The 23662-nt window shown below is 33.1% G+C and overlaps 4 protein-coding genes across 10 annotated transcripts; 2 read left to right on the forward strand and 2 right to left on the reverse strand.

Moving 5' to 3' along the window:
- Positions 1 to 137: 137 nt before the first annotated feature.
- Positions 138 to 4353, reverse strand: LOC126682793 (U-box domain-containing protein 35-like). Its single transcript, XM_050378555.2, has 8 exons — positions 3963 to 4353; positions 3771 to 3871; positions 3545 to 3666; positions 2899 to 3165; positions 2372 to 2672; positions 2182 to 2283; positions 1547 to 1969; positions 138 to 1130 (listed from the first exon to the last, which is right to left on the reverse strand). The coding sequence occupies exons 1-8, from the start codon at positions 4135 to 4137 to the stop codon at positions 324 to 326; spliced, it is 2298 nt and encodes a 765-aa protein (XP_050234512.1). The 5' UTR covers positions 4138 to 4353; the 3' UTR covers positions 138 to 323.
- A 5128-nt stretch (positions 4354 to 9481) lies between these two features.
- LOC126680516 (protein phosphatase 2C 16) lies at positions 9482 to 13104 on the forward strand. 6 transcript variants are annotated; one of them, XR_007641199.2, is made up of 5 exons: positions 9483 to 11175; positions 11622 to 11981; positions 12103 to 12208; positions 12304 to 12413; positions 12522 to 12662. XR_007641199.2 is itself a non-coding variant. In XM_050375652.2 (5 exons), the coding sequence occupies exons 1-4, from the start codon at positions 10366 to 10368 to the stop codon at positions 12312 to 12314; spliced, it is 1287 nt and encodes a 428-aa protein (XP_050231609.1). In that variant the 5' UTR covers positions 9483 to 10365; the 3' UTR covers positions 12315 to 12354; positions 12522 to 12661. The 6 variants fall into 6 exon arrangements, 3 of the variants coding, with proteins under 3 accessions (XP_050231609.1, XP_050231608.1, XP_050231607.1); XM_050375652.2 differs by having other exon boundaries at positions 12304 to 12354; positions 12522 to 12661; XR_007641198.2 differs by having other exon boundaries at positions 9482 to 11175; positions 12103 to 12354; positions 12522 to 12661.
- Positions 13105 to 13579: 475 nt separating this feature from the next.
- LOC126682604 (DNA-directed RNA polymerase I subunit rpa49) lies at positions 13580 to 19004 on the reverse strand. The gene is made up of 5 exons (XM_050378336.2): positions 18751 to 19004; positions 18009 to 18625; positions 17169 to 17318; positions 14829 to 15140; positions 13580 to 14231 (listed from the first exon to the last, which is right to left on the reverse strand). Exons 2-5 carry the CDS (start codon positions 18579 to 18581, stop codon positions 13824 to 13826), a joined length of 1443 nt encoding a protein of 480 aa, XP_050234293.1. The 5' UTR covers positions 18582 to 18625; positions 18751 to 19004; the 3' UTR covers positions 13580 to 13823.
- A 797-nt stretch (positions 19005 to 19801) lies between these two features.
- On the forward strand, positions 19802 to 23466 carry LOC126679772 (60S ribosomal protein L18a-like protein). 2 transcript variants are annotated; one of them, XM_050374750.2, is made up of 6 exons: positions 19802 to 20044; positions 21025 to 21143; positions 21349 to 21418; positions 22153 to 22279; positions 22373 to 22490; positions 23067 to 23466. In XM_050374750.2, exons 3-6 carry the CDS (start codon positions 21409 to 21411, stop codon positions 23118 to 23120), a joined length of 309 nt encoding a protein of 102 aa, XP_050230707.1. In that variant the 5' UTR covers positions 19802 to 20044; positions 21025 to 21143; positions 21349 to 21408; the 3' UTR covers positions 23121 to 23466. The 2 variants fall into 2 exon arrangements, with proteins under 2 accessions (XP_050230707.1, XP_050230706.1); XM_050374749.2 differs by having other exon boundaries at positions 21059 to 21143.
- Positions 23467 to 23662: the final 196 nt, after the last annotated feature.

Here is a 23662-nt window from a genome sequence, read left to right on the forward strand (position 1 = left end):
TAACCGTCTTGATGAACCGCCCATGCCATCTTGTTTTCGGATTAATCTACGTCGAAGTTTTCATTTTTCACCATTAAAATTTATTTCTCATTCGTTCTTGATGAATTATTGAATTCCCATATAATTGAAAAAAAAAATAACAAAAACATTGCACTTTTCTTTTTTAAAAAAATTCTTTGTTAAGAATATCCAAGAAATTAATCTCTTTACATGAAAAAGAAAAAAATTGTCAAAACAAGAAATTAATATCCACTAACAACAAATTGTGGATTTTTTTTGTAATTTTTGTATTGTTATATAATCTATAGTTTTTGAGAGGCTAGCTACAGGTGCACATTCATTTTTCTAAAATAGTAACTAACCTCATCAGAATGACTTTGTGCTTCAGAATCTAAATCACTCGGAGTAGTCAATGGTATAGTTGTTTCATGTTGTATACGTTCAGTAGCCACGTCCATTCCGAGATTTGATAACCGAAACAGCTCCGGTAATACAACCGTACCAAGATCCGGTCTGTCCTTTTTCCGTAGCTCGCAGCAGTTAATCGACATCTTGGCAAGCGATAAACAATCTTCGACAGGCCAATCTTCCAATGCAGGATCAAGAATTTTTGAGAATGTTCCTTTTTCGATTGAATCCTCGACTTGGTATGATAGTCCCATGGCTGGTCTTGCTGTTAGAAGTTGTAACAGAACCACTCCGAATGAGTATAGATCCGACTTAACGCCTAATAGTCCGGTTTGCTGATACTCAGGATCGATATAACAGAACGTCCCTGCGGCTGCTGTCATGTGATATTGACTGACTTCGGTCTGTGGAACAAGCCTGGCTAAACCCACGTCGCTGACTTTGCTTGTGTAGTTACGGTCTAGCAGAATATTTGCAGGTTTTAAATCGCGATGAACTAGAGGTTCCGGTTTGGTTTCGTGGAGGAAAACAAGAGCTGTGGCGATTTCGTAGGCAATCTTGAACCTGGTTCTCCATGGAATTGGAGGAGTGTGATCTTTCCTGAAAAGGCGGTCCTCCAAGCTTCCGTTTTCCATGTACTCGTACACGAGGCATCCGTATTCTGGACATGCTCCGAGCAGGATCACCATGTGTGGATGTCTCATGCTGCTTAGAACATCAACCTGCATTCATAACACAATCATTAGCTTTAACAATACTACATAAACGACTTACATCAGCAGCAAACTGTTCCTAAATGTTCTGGTTCTGCTACATTTATCTCCGCTGCAATAAATTTGCAACTACTAGTACCCACAATTATAGTGGTATATTTAAAACTTTGTCAGTTTGGTTCGTCATTTTTCGACTTTTGTCTGGTATACCTACAATCCGTATACAACTAATGTGATGCAATATTATACGTCTACACGTACAGATCGTATCCTACTTGGCATATATAACATCGCGTCAGCTACAAACTAAGCAGAAATATATCTGGCAACACCCGAAAAAATGATGGACAAAACTGGCAAAATTTTAAAATCATTAGCCAGTTTTCTCTGCATATATAAAATTAATTAAAGAACATAGAACGCACCTCTTGTCGGAACTGCTTCTGCCCTTGCGACAAATCCGGCCTCAAGATTTTAATGGCAACAGCAATATGATTAAGCATGCCTTTAAAAACAGGTCCATATCCACCTTCACCAATCTTATGAGCTGGTGAAAAGTGATCTGTTGCAATTTCAATCTCATCAATAGAGTATCTTCTACATCTAAAATTATTGTCCATTTCCTCATTTTTCATTTTATCTTCTGCTTCAAATTGAGCCCTCATTTCCGTTTTCCTCTTTTGCGCTTCTAAATCCGCTAATTTTTTCGCTGCTTGTAGCGCTTCGAATGCAACTTTTTTCTTCTGTTTCTCCATTTCTGCCAATGTTAGTGTTGCCCCTTCAACTAAGTCCATTTCGTCCGATGATTTACGCGTTTCTAGTGTTTGTAACCGGTGAAGCTCCCTTACCTATACGAACAAACGTAGTTAATTTCGAGTAAATAAGTATAGTTATAACGTAAATCAACCAAAACTCGATCAGGCTTGCGAGTCTGTCTAGCAAAGTATTTCACTGCTCGAATTTGACTTGGTCATTGACTCGAATAACTCAAACTCGAGCCAATTTTGAGTATTTTCAAATCAATATCGAGTACTTGGCGAGTTGAGCACTAAATTATTACCATTTGCTTGGCCAAAACAGCTTCTTTAGTAACTGAGGTAAACAATTCCATCGATTGCTGAAGTTCGAGTTTCAATCTCCTCATTTCGGAGTCTAACAAATTCTGTCATGAAAGAACAATGATAACTTCAGTTGCAAGTAAACAAGGTTTATGAATCATCAATTCTTCTTTGATTGTTTATGATACTTACGGCAAGCTGTGACGAATTCGAATTCTTGGATTGACTTCTATAATTAGGGGAATCTACATTTTCATATGACACATCAGCTGATAATAGACTTAACGGCCCCGATGAGTAATCACTGCCGTCTGATAGCGAATCTCTACGCAACATATCTAACGAGAGACCGTCCGTTGATGGTTTCGGTGTATGTTTACTTTTCAAGCTGAATCCATACTTTTCATGAAACTTTAACAGAATAGATTCAGTGCTCGCATCAGGAGACATTTTATCAGAACCTTCACTTTTCCAACTCTCATTGTAACTCACTCTGCATAACCAAACAAGACCCTCATAAGTTATTGCAGTTTCAAAACTGTTGCAATTGTATATCAAAAACTCGCATATTGATATAAAATCCGTTGCTAAAAGGCTGTTTTCTAGTAGTGATATTCAAAATTATTGAAATTAATTTAAAAGGTAGTATATATTAGCATATTCAATAATGGTTTGCTGCTGATACTGTAAGTTATTTATATAGTAGTGATTTAACTTACTGGGAGTCGGATGGCGGACTTCGTGGACTATTCAGGTTTGATTGATCATAATGTTGTTGTTTGAGAGAAGATGCATGAGAAATGGTGGTAGGGGGTGAGTGTTGTCGTAGGGAAGAATGCGTAGAACCGTTCGAATTCGTAGTCGGCGTGTGAGGTCGAGTTGCTAAACGAAAAGTTTGAACTTTTCCTTTAGCAATCACATATACTGCAGAGCATTCTGGTGCAGTTTTTAGCACTGTTGTAGGAGTATCCGGATGCTTAAATTTCCTGCACAACCGAATTTCATGACACAATAAGACGACTCGTATAGTTTCACAACATATATCAGAGTTGCACGGAAACACGTCGAGTCCTACATTTTCAGTATTTTTATCCCATTTCGGACGTTTCTCATGTAGGTTTAAAGAACTAGCAATTACCAAACTATACCGACTTTCAAATTCTTATATTTTAATAACCAATCTTTGATTTTATTGATAACGGGAGGCTACTAAATGAATTCAGACAAAAAATTGGTTACGTTACAATAAATATCTCTACGTTTTCGTGCAACATATAGCGAAATCAATGTAACATTCAATTGAACATGTTACATAAAAGTAAAATTTATATTATTGTGAGAATAATTTGTGAAAAGTGGACTGACCTCATAATGGCATTTCTGTGTGATGCACCAAGAACAATATTGGAAACATTGTTGTTAACAATATAATCATTAAGTGCACTCGGAACATCAATGTCATGAATAACCACTTCCTTTGTTTCAATCTGATCCAAATCCAAAATTTAATTTCAATCCAATTTCAAATAATAATTAATCATTTAGTTAAAACAAATATTAAATTTAATTAATTAATTAATTAATTACTCACCCCTCTTCTTGCACAAAATCCTCTATATGGCAAGAAAAATTGCTGCAATTCTTGTTGAGTTGGTGGTCGTCCTTCTTTAGGTACATTTCCTGCATTATCCCCTAAAAAAACCAAAATTAAACCAATTAAATTAATTAAAAATATCCCATAACATCAATGTTTTATGTATCAAAAATTAGGGTGAAAATGTACCAAAAGCCAAAGATTTGCATTGAACATGAACAAGAATACATTGTGGGTGCTTGTTATTAACAAGATTATCAACTGCCCATTTAACTGCAGCTTGGCTATTCTTATCAGCATCGATCGCGATGGCCGTTAAACCGTGATCTTCATCAGCTTTCAATTCCGACCGGAAATACGCCATACACAAATATATAAATATAATATATAATAGGTAAGCATATAAAACCTATAATTACTTGTGTAAGAAGAAAGATAATTATTTCTTGTTCAAATCTTTTTAAGTAAGAACAATATATAAATAAATATTATAAATCAATCTTGATACACAAGTCTTCAAGATTGCATGCCACCAAGCCAATGCCTGGGGCTGATTGAATTCAATATATAGTTTATAATGCAAAATTGAAGAAAGAAATTTCAAAACATTTCGTTACATTTTGTTGGGGACTTTTACTAAATATAGAATAAAAATTGTTTCTTATTACAAGGATAACAGACATTGGTCAGTTTTTGGATTAATTCCACTTTCTTAGCGTATAAGCAGGGGTTTGTTTCATTAATTAACCATATCTTAAACATTAAAATTTGACGGAAAAAAAGGGTTAAATGTAAATAAAATTCCAAATTTAATGTATTTTATGATGGTTAATTGTAAACAAAATCAAAAAAATTAACGCATTTTTACAATTACAATACAAATTTTATATCTTAACAATATAAGACATGAAATATCATTTTTTTATAATCTAGAACACCATATTTGTTCTCTAATAAAAAATTAATTAATATGAATGTCAGAACAATGTATATTTCGGAACACCGAACATTTGTTCGATAAGAAAGTATTGATGTGGATGTCGGAACGATGTGTATTCCTGATGTCCATGTCTCCACTTTCTCATCGAAAATAGGTCAGTGTTATCTGAACTACAAAAAAAAAATATATAACACCTCACTTGTGACATTGTTAAAATTAAATATTGGTGTTATAATTGCAAAACACGTTAAAATTCACGATTTAATTTGCATTCAACTCATTTTACAATTATAAGACCAATTTTTATTTTAGTAATTTTATATATCAACTTTTGATGATAATTCAAAATATAAATTGAATTCACGGTATATTAATTTTGCTGATATGGACACTGAAAATAAGAAAAATGGAAAAATCATATCAAATTGTATTCGAATTGATAAAAGTATAAAGTTGGTATTTGAAATTGCTAAAACAAAAAATTGCTGTTGTAAATGCAAAATATGATGAAATTTGAGGTTTAATTTATTTCAATTTATAAAAAAATGTTCATAATAAATATATAATTATATATTAATTAAAATATTTATATCTACTGATTTGATCTTTGGAAGGAATAGTTTATGTTTATTCATGATTTTCAAATTTTTATTACAAACATGATTTAATTTCTTATAATATATTTTATATATATTGTATTATATCATTTGGCATATATATTATTATTGTTGTTGTTATTTTGATTTTGACTTTTTTCCGTAACAAATTTATAGTTTGTGATCAAACACCTGTTCTTGATGATGAATTTGTTATGTTGTTTTGAATAACTTTAGTCATCTTTTTTTTTAAAAAAAAAAAATATATCCCTTTAATTAAGTATTCTTGATAATACCAATTAATGACAGTTAATTTATACAAGGATTAAAAATAAAAATAGTCTATAATTATCAGAATTACTGAACCTTCTAATTATCATATTCTTAATTGTGGTCTGTTAATTGTTTATGCAACAACTTTTTTGTTACATATGACAGACTTAATACTTTCAAGTAATTTATTCATAAATATAGTTATAGCAACAATTTTTTTTTTATTAATTAGAAATATGAGTACAACAAATACATTGATATTCACATACCTGAAAAATAGTATATTGGTGTTTTTTTTTACTATCAAAATAATGACAAATAACTCATTTTAATTATATACTTCATTTTAATATTATTTCTTTATCTACATCATAAATTCATTATTAAATTCTCTATAGCCATATCTAAATCAAAATGAATAAATGGCCTCAATCTATGAAATTATAAATTAAATTCATAAAAAAAATTGTGATAATTTAATTCATAATCTTAAAAAATAATTTTGATTACATCCATTCATATATTTTCATTTAAGATCTTAATACCAATTTCAATATAAGCGTAAAATTGTATACAAATTCAAAATATTTGTGTTTATTATTTTCACAATTGTTATTCATGCATTCTAAAAATACAGGAGTTGATATAAACCATTCATAAAAAAAAATATAGACCAAGATACTAGAAAGAGTAATATCATAAAAGTTTACCAACTTTTCGCAGTTTGTCATATAATCACGTCGTTTAGAAATCATCATTTATATGAACTACCAATTGTTTCAAATTCATACACCGTTCAAGAATCCGGTGAAAATTGCTGAGTTGGTGACCGGATAATAACGTGTCATAACAAACCAGATAGTGACACGTCAACAATTTTCATTGGATTTTTGAACGATGTATTAAACAGCGTGATTAGAATGACAACGTGTAAAGTTGGTGGATTTTTATGACATTACCCATAGTAAAATAGGTATAGTTTGAACCTTTTTTTATATATAAAATTAATCTTTTATTAATATTAAGCAAGCAGTTAGTGTAATAAATTATTTTATAGTTTCAATTTTATTTTTTTATAATCTTTTATCGTAATAAATTATTTTTTACATAACAAATAAGAAATGACGCAAACCGGATTTAGAACATAGTACAAAAACGCGAAAAGTTGAAATTTTATATGCAATATTTTAAAACACTGAGATTTAGTACGCCAATATATGCATATGACGTGAAACTATGACAGGTCATGTGGTACTAAATATCTGAGGTAGAAATTTTTTGGCAGCCACATATATAAAAAATGGTTGAAAAAAAAAAACAAAATACAAAAAAGAATAGGATTGAAATTTAATTTTTAACGATTTGGACAATTGAATTAAATTACTACAAAATTAAAATGTTAGATTATTTTACCAATACTCCTATTATTAGTGCATTTGCTTTTTTGCTTTATTTTGGCTCACTCTTTTTATCTTGAACAAATGAGTAACAAGAAATAATTGAAATAAAATAAATTTACCGATAATATGAAAAAAAATTATAAATTGGTAAATGAATTAGTTCAATTTATTAACTTATTGTTGCTATATTAATTTTATAATTAAATTAAAATCGAACGCTTGCAATAAACAAGTGTGTTGGGATATGACAAAAAAAAAAGTGCAGTTTTGGAGTTAATTGTTTTTTTTAATTGTTTTAGCTTTAGGTATTTTACTAAAGATGCTTTAGTTTATGTTCTTCTGTATTATTATCCCTTTCCTATTGGTCAATCATGGATAAAACATACCAAGAAAATGTCCTTTTCCTTTTATTTACTTTTTTTTTTATAATTGAGGAGGGGGACGTTTGTGGGAGAATTTAAACCCACGACCTTGGCATTTGCTGCCCAACGCTTATACCATTTGAGCTACAGCTCGTTGGTTTCCTTTTATTTACTTATTTATCGTAATTATTCTTTGAAGGAATATCATTATTGTTATTATTAATATCACTATTATCAACGCATAATGAAACGTGTAGTACAAAAATAAACATCATTTCAATTTCTAGCAAGAGCATGCAAATATTTCATTTTTTTTTACTGATCTTGATAAATTCGGTGCGATAATTTAATTTTTGGTCGCTGTAGTAAATAGAAGAAAAAATAAAATTTGTTTAATCAGTGAGCTCGATCCTTATTGTAATATGTATTCTCAAATGGAGGGTCCGAGAAATGGCTACAGGGAAGATATTTAATCACTTAGGTCCAACACCTTCGAAATCTTGGGTTGAAATTTCACTTTCAGTCAAATTACATATTTATAAAATTAATGAAGATGAAAAGTTATATGTTCAAATATTAAAAACGAAATTTATGAAATAAAGAGCTATAATAGAGTATATTTTAATATTTGTCAATAATTTATATTTATCAAAAGTTTTTTTTAATTTAATCATTAAGCAACATTCCGCTAGGTCGTTAATTCAGTTTCTCCTATAGACGAGCATTGTTCGAAGGAATTCAGAGATCGGCTAATCTCCAAAATCATACTAAAAATCGGGAGATTTCATCTTTCTTACTCCTTTTAGGTAAATTTTTTTTGCCTTATCTAATATGTAAGACTTGCTTAGAGTTAGAATTGCACGATATCCTAAACCTTGCCTCCTACCTACCTTAAGTCATTCTTCGGATCCATACCAATAATTGGTTTGATTAAAAATAATAATTTTCCGGTACTGAAAATTTTTTTTTATAATAATGATCATGTTTTTAAGAATTGTTAAATTGTTTTAATAAAACATATATTTATTTCGTCTTAATAGAATTCTTTAATTATTTAATAAATAACAATCTTTAAAATTACTATCTTATATTATTTTTTATTTAAAATCAATTAATGAACTACTATTTAGTACTATGACTGTATTAAACAAGAATATAACAGAAACATATTTTTTTGTGATAATAATTATGTTTTTAAGCTGTTTTATAAAAAAAATTAATTCTATTAAAACAGAGATAATTAATTTTTACTTATAATATGAATTCAAAAAGAAATGGAAAACAAAATCCAAAAAAAAAACTTATTAAATAAATTAATATGAAAACGATACAGCTCCAATTTTCAATAGCAATTCAGACGCCAAATCAAAATAAATAAATTAACCTCTTTAATTTCTCTTGTTTGTTTATACTTAATTGCAGATCATTAAATAACTTAACTAAAGAAAAGGTAATACTTGTCCTGTTATTTTACACTCAACAAATAAATTCCCATCATTAAAACATAAAATAAAAAAATGAAACCCACATAATATGAAAACTACAAAAAATAATTTTTTTTATTGTCCATTCGGTTTTCAAAACTTTACTCTGACTAATTCGGCTCTGAACCTGGCATGTTAAGTAAATTTGTTAGCGAATATTTTTTATATTCATAAGGTTCGAATCCGAAATTTTATTTCAATGTTACAAAGTATTTCAACATTATAAAGCCGTTTGCCATTTGGACCAATCCGTTGGATAAAAAAAAAAATTTCATACAATAGAATATAACAATTCAGTGCATTAAATGAGAAGGACACGTGTACCAGAAAAGGATCTAGTAGAGTAGATTTTAGTAAGAAAAAGGGGACACGTATACAAAGACAGAGGGACCTAATTGCAAAGTAGTGGACTTTCTGGTGGGGAAAAGAGAAAAAATAGAAGGACACGTGTCTTACCTCAAAGTTTGGCGTCATGAAAAATCCATGACTCGTTTGTCTTCAAGCAATCACTAACACAGACAACCTCTCTTCATTTCATTATTACATATGCATACGTGTCCTTTTTCTCTTATTTTGTTCTTCATATTATTAAAATATTACAAAAAAACCCCACTTTTTTTATTTCTCTTTCATTTTCTCACCTATATTTTCTCATTGAAAATCTAGCTTTAACTTAGCTCACCAATTTTTTTTATTTTCCGAGCTGCTTCTTTTAATTAATTTGCTTCAGGTGGTACGGGTAAGTAAGAAATTTGGTACCTTTTAATTTTTTTGTGATTTTTTTTAATTGTTTGGGGTTCAAGATTTAGTACCCAGATAGATTTTAATTATGTTTTATGTATAAAGAATTGTTTTTTAATTAGAGGGTATGTTAAAGGAGATTAATGGTTAAAGTTAGGTTGATGTGGGTTGCCTTAGATCCAGGGAATTGAAGTTTTAGGTGAAGAAAGGTGGTGGCTTTTTAGGGTTTTCTTGTGATTTTGATTGGAATTGGTAATAAATTTTAAGTTTTTTGATTTATGTGAGGTATTTCTCATGACCCTTTTGCTTTATGATTCTTGGGTTATGCATGGAATTTGAATTCTTTTGAGTTTATCACATGTATTGAAGGGTAGGTGTTAAGGATAGGATTTAAGGTATTATGTGGTTGGTTCAATCTGAAAGAATAGAGGTTGAAAGGAATTTGATAAGCTCTTGAAGATAAGTCCTTGAAATTTCTGATAATTAGAGCCTTAGATCCGATTGTTCTTCACGAGATCTGATAACCCCCTTTTTAACTGCTGATTTGACTTCAAGTTGTAGATACTAGATAGTATTTTCTTTATAAGGAGACCAGAAAAAGTAAAAAAGGAGCAAGTTGGTAGGTCATTTAATGTTATAAGATGGGAGTGGAATTGTTTTTAGCACCTGTGAGGTTTATCTTAGAAGTTTAATGATGAAAAGTGATGAAGATGACGAAAATTGGCGGTTTCTGTTAGAATAAAAGGAATTAGTAGGGATAGTTATAACTGTCGATTTAACGTAGAGTGTGGAATTAATGGAAGAGATGTCCCCTGCAGTTGCACTGACGCTTAGTTTAGCTAATTCAATGTGTGAGAACTCAGGGATTTCGACTCATGTAGAAATTACTCGTTTAAAGCTTGTTACGGATACTGTAAGCTTGTTGTCTGATCCTGTTAAGGTGCTGTCTAAGGAGGCTACTTCTGTAAGTAGTGGAAGCCATAATGGTGCTATTAATGAAGTCGTTTTCGCCACCTCGTCTTCAACTCGAGATGTTGCTACGGAGAATGGAAACTGTTCAATTCATACTGATGCTGTAATTCAGGAAAGTGATGAAGATGAAGTATTATCGGTTGTGGAAGACACACCTGGAATTATGACCGAAGAGTTGTTGGCATTGGAAGCAGTATCCGAGATAAGTTTGCCAAAATCTGCTGAAATTGATGATAGCCAGCTCATTGCTAAGGCTATCATCGTGGAGTCATCGAATGAGGTGCAGGTGCCAACGGCAAAACTCCTCATTGCAGCAGTTGGCCCAAATGCAGATAACTCTGAAGGCTCTGATTTGAGGGCATCTGCGGTGGTTCTTAAATTGCCTAGTGAGAAGAACATCCCTAAGGGAGCTATCCGGAGTGTATTTGAGCTTGACTGTTTACCTCTTTGGGGTTCTGTATCTATCTGTGGAAGAAGACCCGAAATGGAAGACGCAGTTGCAGCTGTTCCTCGGTTTGGAAAAATTCCTATTAAAATGCTCATTGGCGATCGTGTTGTTGACGGTTTAAGTGAGAATTTAACCCATTTAACAAGTCATTTTTTTGGTGTTTATGATGGCCATGGAGGTATTCAGGTAAATCTATATAGCTAGATATTATTTTACCCCATCATATAGGACAAGTTGTATTTGCCTAATTCATGAATGCGTCATGCTTAAAAGAGCTATAAATAGAACGTGTATAATGAGGTTTTTAGGGAATGTAATAGAATGATTTGCTCATAATTTTAAGTATGTAACTGTTAACTATTCTCGCTTGACTTTTGAATTCCTAACTAAACTTGTTGCAGGCGACTTGGCAGTTGCAATGTCTGCTTCATCACATTCTATAATCTACCTTTGTAGCCTATATAACGTGCTTCGTCACATTCTCTAACCTGCCTTTCTTTTCCAAATAATCAATGGGCGAACTCGTGGCTCTGTTTGCATGTACTAAAAGCATAGTTGATATTAATCTTTTTATACGAATAATATAGAAAGCGGTTAATATGTCGCCATAATTTTGGAGGGTTCTGACGCAGGTTGCTAACTATTGTCGTGACCGAATTCATTGGGCATTGGCTGAAGAGATTGGAAATGTAAAAAATGATTCAAACGGTACGAGCATGGAGGGAAATGTACAGGTCCAATGGGATAAAGCCTTCACTAATTGCTTTCTTAAGGTTGATGATGAGATCGGAGGTAAAGGTACCAGAGGCCGTATGGAAGGCTGTGCAGATATTTCGCAGGCCATTTTCGAGCCTTTGGCACCAGAAACAGTTGGATCTACTGCTGTGGTTGCACTGGTATGTTCATCTCATATCATAGTTGCCAATTGCGGTGATTCAAGAGCAGTGCTTTATCGAGGAAAAGAATCAATGGCATTATCAGTTGATCATAAAGTATGGCGGGTTCCTTTAACATGATTAAAAAAATAAGCATCTGTATTCTTAATGCTAATGTTGTGATGCTATTTCTTCTCTCTTTTTTACTTAGCGTTTTGACTTTGATTTTTTCCCCCAGCCAAATAGAGAAGATGAATATGCAAGGATTGAGGCATCTGGGGGCAAGGTGATACAGTGGAACGGACATCGTGTTTTTGGTGTTCTCGCTATGTCAAGATCAATTGGTAGGTATTCGTTCACCGTTTTTGGCATACATGTTATCTGGTTGAGTTCTGATTTTTCATAGGTGGTTGAATTCTATTCTGTGGTTTACGGCTAGCTTGTCCTTAGCGCAGCCCGGGTCTCTTCCAGCTGAAGGCACCAAATTCAAGTAATTGAATCCAAGGAGAATAGTAGCCTTTATTTTGTCTCTGCATTCTGATTTTCAACGTTAGAACAGTCCTCAAAACTATGTGAATTAGCGATTCCGTCTGCTGTAAATTCGGAAACTAGTCGTTACCTTCGCATTTACTCAGCTCATTATTTTGCATCTCACAGGTGATAGATACTTGAAACCATGGATCATTCCAGAACCTGAAGTCATGTTCATTCCTCGAGCTAGAGACGATGAATGTCTTATCTTAGCAAGCGATGGCTTATGGGATGTAATGACAAACGACGAAGTATGCGAAATAGCTCGAAAGCGGATTCTACTATGGCATAAAAAGAACGGAACAACAGATGCCCAAGCCGAAAGGGGGAATGGAATTGATCCTGCATCTCAAGCTGCAGCTGACTACCTTTCGGTGGTGGCAATGCAAAAAGGAAGCAAAGACAACATTTCAGTGATTGTGGTTGACTTGAAGGCTCAAAGAAAGTTCAAGACCAAATCTTAGTCAATGCTTAAGTTGCCTTGTAGCTCAAGTCTTATATTATATAGCTACTACATATTAGAGAAAGTGCATCTAATTAATATTAATACATAGCTAGCTTGGTCCATTCCTTTTTCTCTATGGGCTTAATGTGTGTACAAGAATAGAAACTAGTGTGCTTAACAAGTGTATCGGAATGCGATATTGCCGGTGTTTTTTGATAACCTTGCTTTAAACTTTAATGGTTATGTAAATTTCGAGTTCTTGCATGTATTGTGTAAATGTGGTTTCATTAGTTGTAGTAGCCTGTAATTTAATTGAAGAACAAGAATTTACATATCTCCATCATATCTTAGTCGGACCTCTTATTCTGAGTCTTAAATACAGTAGTGCATTTGTTCAAACTGAATAGAGTTGGGGGATTTCTGTAAAAATATTTCTTATTGTTTAATTGTTTGTCAAAATACCATCGCGTTGTTTATTTGGTGAAAATACATTCTTTCTGCCATTTTCCACAAAATTTGGCCTACTAGCAGATATTTAATAGGTCATTTATAAATTATTTGAAAAGCAAATTTTCATTAAAAAAAGTGCATATGGAACGTATTTTTTTCTAAAATCAATTGAATTAGCTTTGGTTCCACCAATTTAATTAATTTTCCGGTCCAGCATACCATTTTAACTTTTAAAATCTAATCCAACAAAAAAATGAAATTTTATATAATATTAAACCGAATGGTGCTATATGATAACTGCAAAAATGATATTTTCCAAAGTAATAGTCACATGCCAAGTTCTTGCCGTAGGCAAGGGTGATGAATCAAAATTACATGATACTAGTCCAGCAATATTACCATAGTAAGCACTTGCCAATGTTGTCATTTGCAAGTATAAATAAAAATTGCATCAATCAAATACGAAATGCAAAATGATCTAAACAATTTCATCGATGGAACTCGGGCTGTCTTCAAGGCATTCTTCGAATCATCTAACCGCGCTGCCGCCTGTGCCTTTGGACTGGGAATTGGAGAGGAACAGGAAGGGTTGCCCAAGACAACTTCTTTTCACGTACAATCTTGCACCCCAAATTCTGAAAATGCACTCGCAACATAACAGCACTTACTCTCAGATCTTTTGCAATATCTGTCGGGTCAGTCCGGAAATTATCAGCATATAGTGTGAGCACTAAAACATAACTGATGAGAAGATCAATTTTCTCAGCTGGAAGCCTTTTTCCATCTGGAGTAAACATTCCCGTAAACTTTTGCTTAAGAATTGTTGGAAATCTGTGTTTTCTAGCCGAGGAAGCGCCATCAATGGAATGCAAGTCTTTAAACTTTAGAAGATGGGTAATGTATGAGAAAATGCGAGAGTGAGTCTTCCTTTCAACTTCATCCTACAGTAGAAACATAATGAAATGATTAACTAATTTCTTTTCATCCACAGGAAAACAAAGATAGAGCGCATCTGATTATAAATAATGGCAGTAAAAAGAGGGGTAATTTTCACTGAAGAATCCGTGAACTTCTCTCTTTCCGAACCGTCCCTAAATCTCAATTCATATGAATAATATCCTAATTATCCCTAAACTTTTATTTGATAATTTGGTTGTCTCTGCCGGTAGTCTAGAGCCACTTCTGTCAAAATTGACGTGGTGCGCATATAGAGCCCTATATGGTCGCCAGATTCTTTTGCCACGACGCACCGCATGGCAAATAAAAAGGACGGAAGACTCCATTTGGCACCCCAAATCACTAAATTGTGATAAAACGGCGCAGGAGTGGCGCCAAAGACATCCAAGTTATTGCATAAAAGTTTAAAGACAATTAAGATATGAATTGATGTTTATAGATGGTTCCGGAAAAGAGACACGATAGTTCAGGAACAGTAAATGTAAATTACCCCAAGGACAGACTTTCCAGATAGTGCGACGATGGCAACGATGGCAAAATTTGTCATGAAGCTTGCGATACAAGCATAACTTAGTTCGTACCTGAATTTCCCGCAATTTATGGATTCTATTGCAAATAAAAATTGGGTAAGCATCCCTAGCTGCTCCTGCTGCTTGCAAGGTCTCGTAAGTATCTTCCAGGAAATCCCACTCTCCTGAGAGAATAATCCTGCTTAGTGGATAAGCCTCCTGGGGTGTGGCAGCAGAGGTGTTATGAGGTGGAATATTTCGAGCAACATGGGCAGCAGTACTCGCAAGAGCTTCCTCGTTTACAACAACATTATCAATTTTCCTGTCCAAATCCTTTTGCGACTCGGGATTATCTCCCTGCTGTAAAATCTGCCTTCTTTTACTCTGCAAAATGATAAAGAATTCAGTGTTAGCTGGAAATTCTTCACATTTCAAGGAATATTACCTGTCAAAATTATTGTCAAATTCCCAACAAAATAAAGCTTGCCAGTTGAAAACTTGCACTACAGATTTGCTTGTAAAAAACAATTTGAAATACTATCCAAGGAAAAATCATTTTATAAACTCTTCTTGTTGGGAAATAGGAGCTTGAAGGAAATTCAGCATTAAGAAAAAATGTCTGCTTTAGTATTGGCTTTTTAAAATCAATGTGATTATTTTATGAAGGTTGATACTGCTACGCTTTTAACAGGGGAAAACATGGCTTTCACAAACAAACAACGCAGAACGAAATCCTCTAACAGATACATCAGCCAATTAACAAGACCCATACAGCTGACTATTACAATTTACAAAATAGAAGAACAGTATCTATAATTTTTCAATAAACCTCTATTTTTAAATTTTGCTGCTCCGCACCGCCATAATATATACTGGTACTCTTTAATATTCACAGAGAGACTATTCCCGCTATAGTCTTATAAAACTATGAACTTGTCCACCACATAGAACTTCTATTGATATAAGTCATGACGGGGTTTAAAACCTTCATCAATAATTCATTGGAAAAGAACATTCAAAAGAACTGATAGATTGTAAAGTCATTGCCTCAAACACGGAAACTTCATCAGCGGCCATGACTCATTTAAATAACTTTTAGTTAGTTAACAATCTTCTTGAGTTTAACCAACAGACCCATGAGTAAGTACATGCACATAATCCTGATTACTATATATAATGCATTTTCCTTTTTTATGAAGCAGGAATAAATGTCCAATTAAACTCATATGATCAAACAGTTTATTACTGAAACTAAGTTTAGGCTGTGACACAAAATACTGATAATTACTAACCGGGTTAAATATTTTTTAGGTCACTTTTGTACAAAACGGTTACCGAATTAGAAAAAATGACAAAATGGTCACCGAACTATAGCTTTTTTACAAAACGGTTATTGAACTATTGTTTTTACAAAAAGGTTACCTTACTACACAGTTTTTCCTTGTACACATCATCAAGATGGTAATCCTTTTGTAAAAAAAGGTTACCTTACTACACATTTTTTCCTTGTACACATCATCAAGATGGTAACCCTTTTGTAAAAAAATAATAGCTTGGTAACTGTTTTGTAACTTTTTATAGTTCGGCAACTGTTTTGTAAAAAAGCTATAGTTCGATAACCATTTTGTAAATTTTTATAGTTCGGTATCCGTTGACCTTAAAAATATTGAACCCATTACTAACCTAATGTATCTCGCATTCTTTAAATTAGCATAAACTATAAGTCTACAATGATAGCTTTTTGTGATATTAATCAGTTCAAGAACTTGGGATACAAGAAAAAAAATGCTTTAAAAATGTTGACAACTTCTTTCTCTTGATGGCACTGGCACACACTAGCAAACTAGAGCTATTTTTCATTACCAGCATGCCATCTACCATGCTTCTCAATATGCATCAATTAATTGACATTCTCAAATCAAGAACTAATTGAACGGAGATTTTTTTTTACAGCACCTCAAAGTTTCATCTGTTTGGCCCTTCAATTAGAATAGTTGTTTAAGGTTACTTAGGATATCTCTCCTGTTCTTTTTACTCCACCTAACCACATTTTTCCTAAATTCCACTAATTTGCTGGAACATAAAAGTTATCCATATTTCACTCACCTCTCACACAATATCTTCATCCATATACAATCGCCAGTTAAATCAGATAACGATAAGAAATGGCTGAATGCCTCATAACACAAATAATCCATTGGGTAAACATAAAGTTATATACTCAACTAAACAAAGACTTCATCCCATAATAGCTGGAATGGTCTACATGGCCCTTTCCCACCACTTCATCTAGCTAAGGGTTATAAGATCCATTCTCTTCCACTCAATTAAAACCAATAAAGCATATTAAAGGAGGTCAAGAAATGAATAAAAACCTAGACTATTACAGCTCTCGAGAAAGATTAAGCATACCATGGCAAGAGATTTCTTTGTTCCAAAAGCAGAATCAAGAATATTCCTTCTTTCCATCCTGTTATCTTGAGAAATCCCCTCATTATTCAACATTGCAGGCTCCTTTTCAGAAGGGTCATACCCTCGAACTTTTGGCTCCATGCGAAGTATCTAAGCAATAAGAAACAATGACCCATAAAGTATGCACAAATAGGAGGAGTAGACAATAATATGAAAGAGAGCATCTGTTTCTAAATTAAATGAATTGAACAAAAAGTGAAATAAATTATTGAAGTAAGAAAAACTTTATTTTTGGAACTTAATGGCACTTCCTGATGGTCCAAAATATTTCTCCAAAAGAGAAAAGAAGGAATTTTTTACAGTCTGTCTGTACATTTAATTTACAGCACTTACATTAAATAAAACACAGTCTGCACATTACTTCAAAGCTTATATATCTTTAACGCATTTTTTTTTATTTTTATTTTTGTACAAATTTCAAATTTGTGTCTCCCTCATTAACTTGCACTTTCTTGGTAACCAATAATATAACAGTGTACCTTAAAGTCAAGAACAAAACAAGAGATTATTCAAATCCCATGCTTATATTCCTTTCACTTATGCTTGTGCAGTAAAGATTACGCTAGTCCATAACACAGATAAGATACAAGAGTGAAAATCCAACAAGCATAACCTTAGCTGCATAAAATTAATCGATCTACGGCAAATAAATCATCAAATTCAATCGAGGAAAAGGAAAAGAACAAGATGTCAAATTTTATTATTGTAAAAAACCCAAAAAAGTACCTAACAGAAAATCAATCAATCAAATCAAATCAACTCGAAATTGAAAAGAGTTACCTTGTTTCCAGCAATAGGCATAATCTTCAAAGTCTGAGTCTTCTTATCAAGAACCCCAAGTGCATATGTACATAACTGAGGAGCTTTCGCCTCACCTTCATAGCTCGTACCCACAAAGTCCACATTAGTCCCATTAGGATTCACAACCAGTTCCAGCCTTTCGGAATGAGTCGTCTCATTCTTTTCACTGGATCTTTTCTCAGCCTTACTAGCCCGATACGCATTCCTATAAAACTTAACACTCGGTTCAAGTTGTAGTGCTGATACATTCCGTCCACCATTTGTTTCCTCTAACCCGTTGCTTTCACTATGTTTACTCGGCTTATATCCCGAAGGGAAATAACCTAATATAGGGGGAGTTTTGTCGGGTTGGTCACAGATTACTTCTACTTTAACATTTATAGGTGGCTGCTCACTATACTTATCAACTTCAGCCATCTGCTCATTTTCGAAGCCGGCATTTAACTCTTGCTCTTTCTCTCGTTTTCTCTTCTTTTTCGATTTCTTACTTTCGGTTTGCGGGGATTCTTTGCTTACAGTTCTAATTTTAGCTAAGGGTGACTCTATTTCCATCCTATACTATAAAATCTCTATCACAAACACTCACTTCAAATCAACTGTAACATTAAAAAAATTGACAACGATCATTATAGAGCATAACAATACCCACAAATTACTACCTACATATATAGACATATATAATAAAAATCAATGAAAAAAATAACATTTAACTTAAATTTACCTAATTTTTTTGGGAAGCACAAAAGGCTGACAGCTAAGATTCTTCTTCAGTTTCTTTTACTTTCTCGGCAACCAAACAAATAGTTAGAATCTAGAATAAGTAATCCGATTGGAAAAAGGGAATAAAATAGGGAGATGACTGTCTGTATAAACCCTAATTCAGTTTTTTCAAGGGTTTTTTGTCTGAATTGAACCGATTAATCTCTGATCAGATTTGGATGGGCTTCTTTGTTCTTGTTCTAGCCAGCCCAGCTCGGTGACCATTAACGGGGAAAAGGTGCTGTTTTATCAGTGTTATTTTCTTTCAGAACAAAAAAGTTTTTATTTATAAATTCAAATAAAAATTAGAACAATTAAATTATGTTTTTTTTTACAGAATTGGTGTCTATTAATATGGAAAAAAAGTAGACAATAAATCTAAAATTAGAGAAATTCTTAGATAGACTCAGTCCACCACGTCATCCGTGGACTAAGTCTATCACATAACGACACGTCATTAAAATGATGGCACAATCTAGTAATATTACTATTCAAAAGTGTAAATAAGTAATAAACGAATTTATAAAATTGCCATCATTTTAATGACGTGTCATGATAGGTTTAGTACACGGATGACGTGGTGGACCGAGTCTACTTAAGAATCTCTCCTAAAATTATAACAAACTGCAACAATTTGCACATTGATTGAAATTTTTTTGGCTAAAATTATAATGAAATGTTGAGATTAGACTACTATTATAAAAATTAAAAAGTTTAATAAAATTACAAGAATTTATAAAAGTTTAGATTTATTTTGGCAATTAGGCCTAAAATCGAGTTATGAAAATTTATATGTTATTCTATTCTTACAACTTTCATCATCACCGTGCTCTGTTTTCAACATTTCATTTTATAAATACCTCTACAAAATTATTTATTTGGAAAAATAACTTTCATTAAGGAAAAACGTATACAAAATTAATATATTTTTTATTAAATTATTAATTTATAAATTAAAGCAAAATTATGTAAAAAAATGTTATCTTTTAGATCATTAATTTCCATTCTAGACAACTGATAACATAAATGGGAAAAAAATAAAAATTGATGCACTTATTGGCTGAAAGTTGAGATATCACATCACATTCCAGTATGCCTACATTGTTGCTGAGGTTGTTTCATCAATGAAGAACCCATAACCTAAAACCCCATTCTTTTAATCAAACCATTACTAAATCAGACAAAAAAACAAAAAGCTTGTTTCTTTTTTATCTTTAGGACTCCATTTCTGTGAATTTCACTTACTTTTCAGTACTGTAAGTTCTCAATTTTTGTTTTGTAATTGATTTGCATGTTGAAATTATTGATGGGTATTGAGGTTTTTGTGTTTATCTTGTGAATTGCTTGCATAGTTCTTGTTTTAGGCAATAAAATTTTAAAAAAGTTCTCATTTTTATTTGTAGTTATTAGTTTTATAAGTTATCTGGATAGTCTTCTTGCCCTAGCATGTAGATTTTCTTGATGGGTCTTGAACTATTTGTATTTCTTAAGTGACACATGTAGACCTCGGTAACACGGACACGGAAAAACATAATACTTGGAACGACACGGCGAAACGGTGTTATTTAAGAAGTTTCGTGTCCGAAATGCCAAATTTTCAACACGTTTCCGAAATGGAAAACGTTGATTGAATAATGTGTCTGTGTCTACCTAGATGTAGACAGATTGAAATAAGTTCACTTTTCTGTTGTTTCTTTTGAGGTAAGAAGGAAAGGTTTCTCCTTTTTTTTGTGCATTTTAGTTAATGGACATTTTGAAGATTTTGAGCACCTTATATCATGGATATGGGGGTTTTATTCTTATAAGCTTTCGCAGCCATTGATTGTTTTGACTAGTCTCAGTAAGTTGTGTTAGATTTCTTTAGCTGGATCCGGTGAGATTTCTTTATCCTACAGAAACTTGAGCCAGACTATTTTTTTGCATATAGTGTTACAGTATTTTTTGATATATGAGAGGGTTTCTGAATAATCAATGAAAGAAAGGGTTATAATTATGCGCGTTATTTTGATGGGCGCTGTCCTCTCCTGACACTAATTTCATTTTCAATGCATTGTGTAAATTAAAATATGTTATGGAGTTTATTTTATTCTCCTACATAGTTTAGTAATTTTCAATATTTCAGCTGTGACCATTGTCTTTACTTTTAAGCAAAGGGAATTTGGATGGTGGATTTGTTTAGCTTTTGAAATGATTGTCAAGTTAATATTATTAATAAGCATATTTTACATTCTTACAGACATTGTTTTGACTTGAATCATAATCACTGACAGATCCAGGAAGGTCATCCTCCAGATTCTGAAGGGCAAGCGGAACGGGCGGGGAGTTGAGGGATTGACGTCCGCGTTACATCTTTCAGTAAGAAATTTTTATTAGGAATGAACTTCTTTTTGTAGGAGGAGGAATAATTGTTTTCCCATATTGGGCATAATTTCTTTTAGTCTTGATGTAGAAATGTGTCTGAAACATTTTATTACTCTGTAAACTTGGTAGCTGAGTCTTCATTGTATGACGTCATAGGTTGTCGGAATTATATTAATAACCTGCGTGTGCCATCTTGCAGCTTGATCGGAGGCGGATACGAAAATTGAGCTCTCTGGATTCCTAATTCATTTCTGGACAAATGGAACAAGGTACTGTAGCTTCTGTGTCAAAGCAGAGAATTTTAAGTTTTAGCTCTCTTCAAATGTAAATATGTCAACATTTTTTTTCCAAGGGACCTTACTTTTTCTAATTAAATGCATGTTTTTTTTTTCATTTTAAACATTGAATTTATAATTTCTTTCATTAGTATGAGTATTGTGCCATCTCATAGAAAGGCCACATCCTCAACCTAGAATTTGTTTGGTCGACCACGTAAGATAGCAAACATGGAGAGTGTAAAGAAAACTTCTCGTACTGATGGAAACATGTGCATAGTATATGCAGGGGGGGGGGGGACTATTGCTTTGTCCTTGGATACACTGTCTTAAGATTCGTTGATTGCAATAGGGATTTTGAATGTTGATCGAGTTCTTGCTCTTTTCCTTCCCTAGGAGCTAGATTTAAGCAAAATGTTTACCTTAGTACGTAATCTTTAATAGTGGCTTTAATAATTATGAAAACTTGAAAAGCGCATTTTGCAGGTACGCATTTTATGATTTTGAGACTCAAACTCACTATAATATCTCGAATCGAGATATTATCTACCTAGTTAGAGTTACAAAAATGTGTCGGAAACGACTCCTTAGTTTTGTTTGATCAATAGTTAATTACTGGAGATTTAAGATGTTTATTACTTCATCTTGTTCTATAGACCTCAGGAAATCTATGCCGCTTTAGAAAATTTGTCTTGACTAAGCTGCTTAAGGAATTTTGATGAACACAGGGCACTCAACTGATGTTGTGGACGACAGAAAAGGAAAATATATTCCCATTAGAGATGCAGATGAACCAGAGCTGGGAATGTTTGACAAACCCCTCCCTTGCTGTGGCTGCGGAATTGGATGGTTTTTGTAAGTGCTTCTGCTTTTGCGCTTGCTCTCATCTTTCTCGCATAACGCTCTCTCTTTCTCTCGCAAAAATGAATGTGCCTTTCTTTTTTACAGTCTCTTGCTTGGATTTGTGTTCCCTTTAATGTGGTACGTTGCGTCTGTTCTCTACTTTATGAAGTACTATCATAAAGATCCACGGGAACGATCAGGGCTAACTGCCTGCGCCATAGCTGTGAGTTTCGACTTCCCCAAATTCCTCCTTCTTTTTGTGACGTGTACTATGCATGTATGTTAACAATAATTTAATATTAAGAAACCACAAGGAAAAGCCTAAAGTGATTTGGAAAGATAGAATGATGTAAATCTACTCTATATTGAGAATTAAGTGGGCGGTTTGGTTCCCCTCTCTCCTCCTCCCGGGGATCTTGAACACTCTCTTCTTTCCCCTGTTTTACCCCTTATATCTTCTTGATTGAACATCAAATTCAACATAAATTTGATCCAATTCCATTTGATACCCTAACCTAACCTTAGTTTACCGGGTAATCTGTTGGTTAGAGCCTAGTAAGATTTTATTTCATAACCCTAGATTTTATACATTTGCAGGATACATCAATTTTTTTAGTTGGTTACCTCTTAATATAAATAATATCGTGGCTTGGTAATTGAGATCTTATTCCCTTATGTGGGATCGCATATTTTGCAGTCATGGATTCTGTTCTTTCCAAGTTACTTACCAAAAGTTTTGAAATTTATCTATTTGGACATTGTTATGTACTTCGTTGATTCCAGATGTTAACTGCTGCAGGCTACATTCTTTACGATAGCCGCGGTGATTGCATTGCTCGTTATTCTGTTGTAATCCTAGCCGCCAAAAGTTCATTTTCCAAAAGCTGCTCATATCTGAGTAGAGACGATGAAGTTATGCTATGTAGCTGAATACTTACATTTGTCAGTTCCGGTGAATGCAGAGGCAACTTTGTCGAGAAGGTAGCCTTTACTGTTTCTTTATTCAGTTTTGTACATAACACTAGTGATGTGATATTTTCAAGAAGAATAAACAAAAATCAAAATCTTGTTGGTGGAAATATAATGTTAGGGAGAATGTTGAGTAATTAATTTTGTAGCGTCAAATTACGTGTTGTTTTATTAGGCCAACTTATTGAGGACAAGAGAAATTCTCATATGTTCATTGAATTTTCCTCTCAGCTTTCCTGTGAAATTTCATTGATATTTTTATATTAGTCGTAATCGATATTAGTCATGTCCAGTGTTCAACTGCGAACTGGCTACAGTGTTTAAAAATCCGGGCTGGCCAGCTCAGCTGGTTCAATTGCAAACTGGAAGTCAGCCCAGTTTGGTTTTTCCTAAAAACCGGATTTTGGTTCAATTAGTTTGAAACCA

The sequence above is a fragment of the Mercurialis annua genome, linkage group LG5 (genome assembly GCF_937616625.2).
Source record: "Mercurialis annua linkage group LG5, ddMerAnnu1.2, whole genome shotgun sequence".
Classification (NCBI taxonomy): Eukaryota; Viridiplantae; Streptophyta; class Magnoliopsida; order Malpighiales; family Euphorbiaceae; genus Mercurialis; species Mercurialis annua.

Excerpts from the sequence above, each read along its gene's own strand:
- LOC126682793 (XM_050378555.2), bottom strand. The coding sequence starts at position 4,137 with ATGGCGTATTTCCGGTCGGAATTGAAAGCTGATGAAGATCACGGTTTA. Across the intron at positions 3,872-3,962 it reads ATGCAAATCTTTGGCTTTTG|GGGATAATGCAGGAAATGTA; the intron begins GTACATTTTCAC and ends TGGTTTTTTTAG. Across the intron at positions 3,667-3,770 it reads GATTTTGTGCAAGAAGAGGG|ATTGAAACAAAGGAAGTGGT; the intron begins GTGAGTAATTAA and ends GATTTGGATCAG.
- LOC126680516 (XM_050375650.2), top strand. The coding sequence starts at position 10,366 with ATGGAAGAGATGTCCCCTGCAGTTGCACTGACGCTTAGTTTAGCTAAT. Across the intron at positions 11,176-11,621 it reads ATGGCCATGGAGGTATTCAG|GTTGCTAACTATTGTCGTGA; the intron begins GTAAATCTATAT and ends GTTCTGACGCAG. Across the intron at positions 11,982-12,102 it reads CATTATCAGTTGATCATAAA|CCAAATAGAGAAGATGAATA; the intron begins GTATGGCGGGTT and ends TTTTTCCCCCAG.
- LOC126682604 (XM_050378336.2), bottom strand. The coding sequence starts at position 18,581 with ATGGAAATAGAGTCACCCTTAGCTAAAATTAGAACTGTAAGCAAAGAA. Across the intron at positions 15,141-17,168 it reads CAAAGAAATCTCTTGCCATG|AGTAAAAGAAGGCAGATTTT; the intron begins GTATGCTTAATC and ends ATCATTTTGCAG. Across the intron at positions 14,232-14,828 it reads ATAAATTGCGGGAAATTCAG|GATGAAGTTGAAAGGAAGAC; the intron begins GTACGAACTAAG and ends TTTCTACTGTAG.
- LOC126679772 (XM_050374750.2), top strand. Across the intron at positions 22,280-22,372 it reads TGCGGAATTGGATGGTTTTT|TCTCTTGCTTGGATTTGTGT; the intron begins GTAAGTGCTTCT and ends TCTTTTTTACAG. Across the intron at positions 22,491-23,066 it reads TAACTGCCTGCGCCATAGCT|GCTACATTCTTTACGATAGC; the intron begins GTGAGTTTCGAC and ends TAACTGCTGCAG.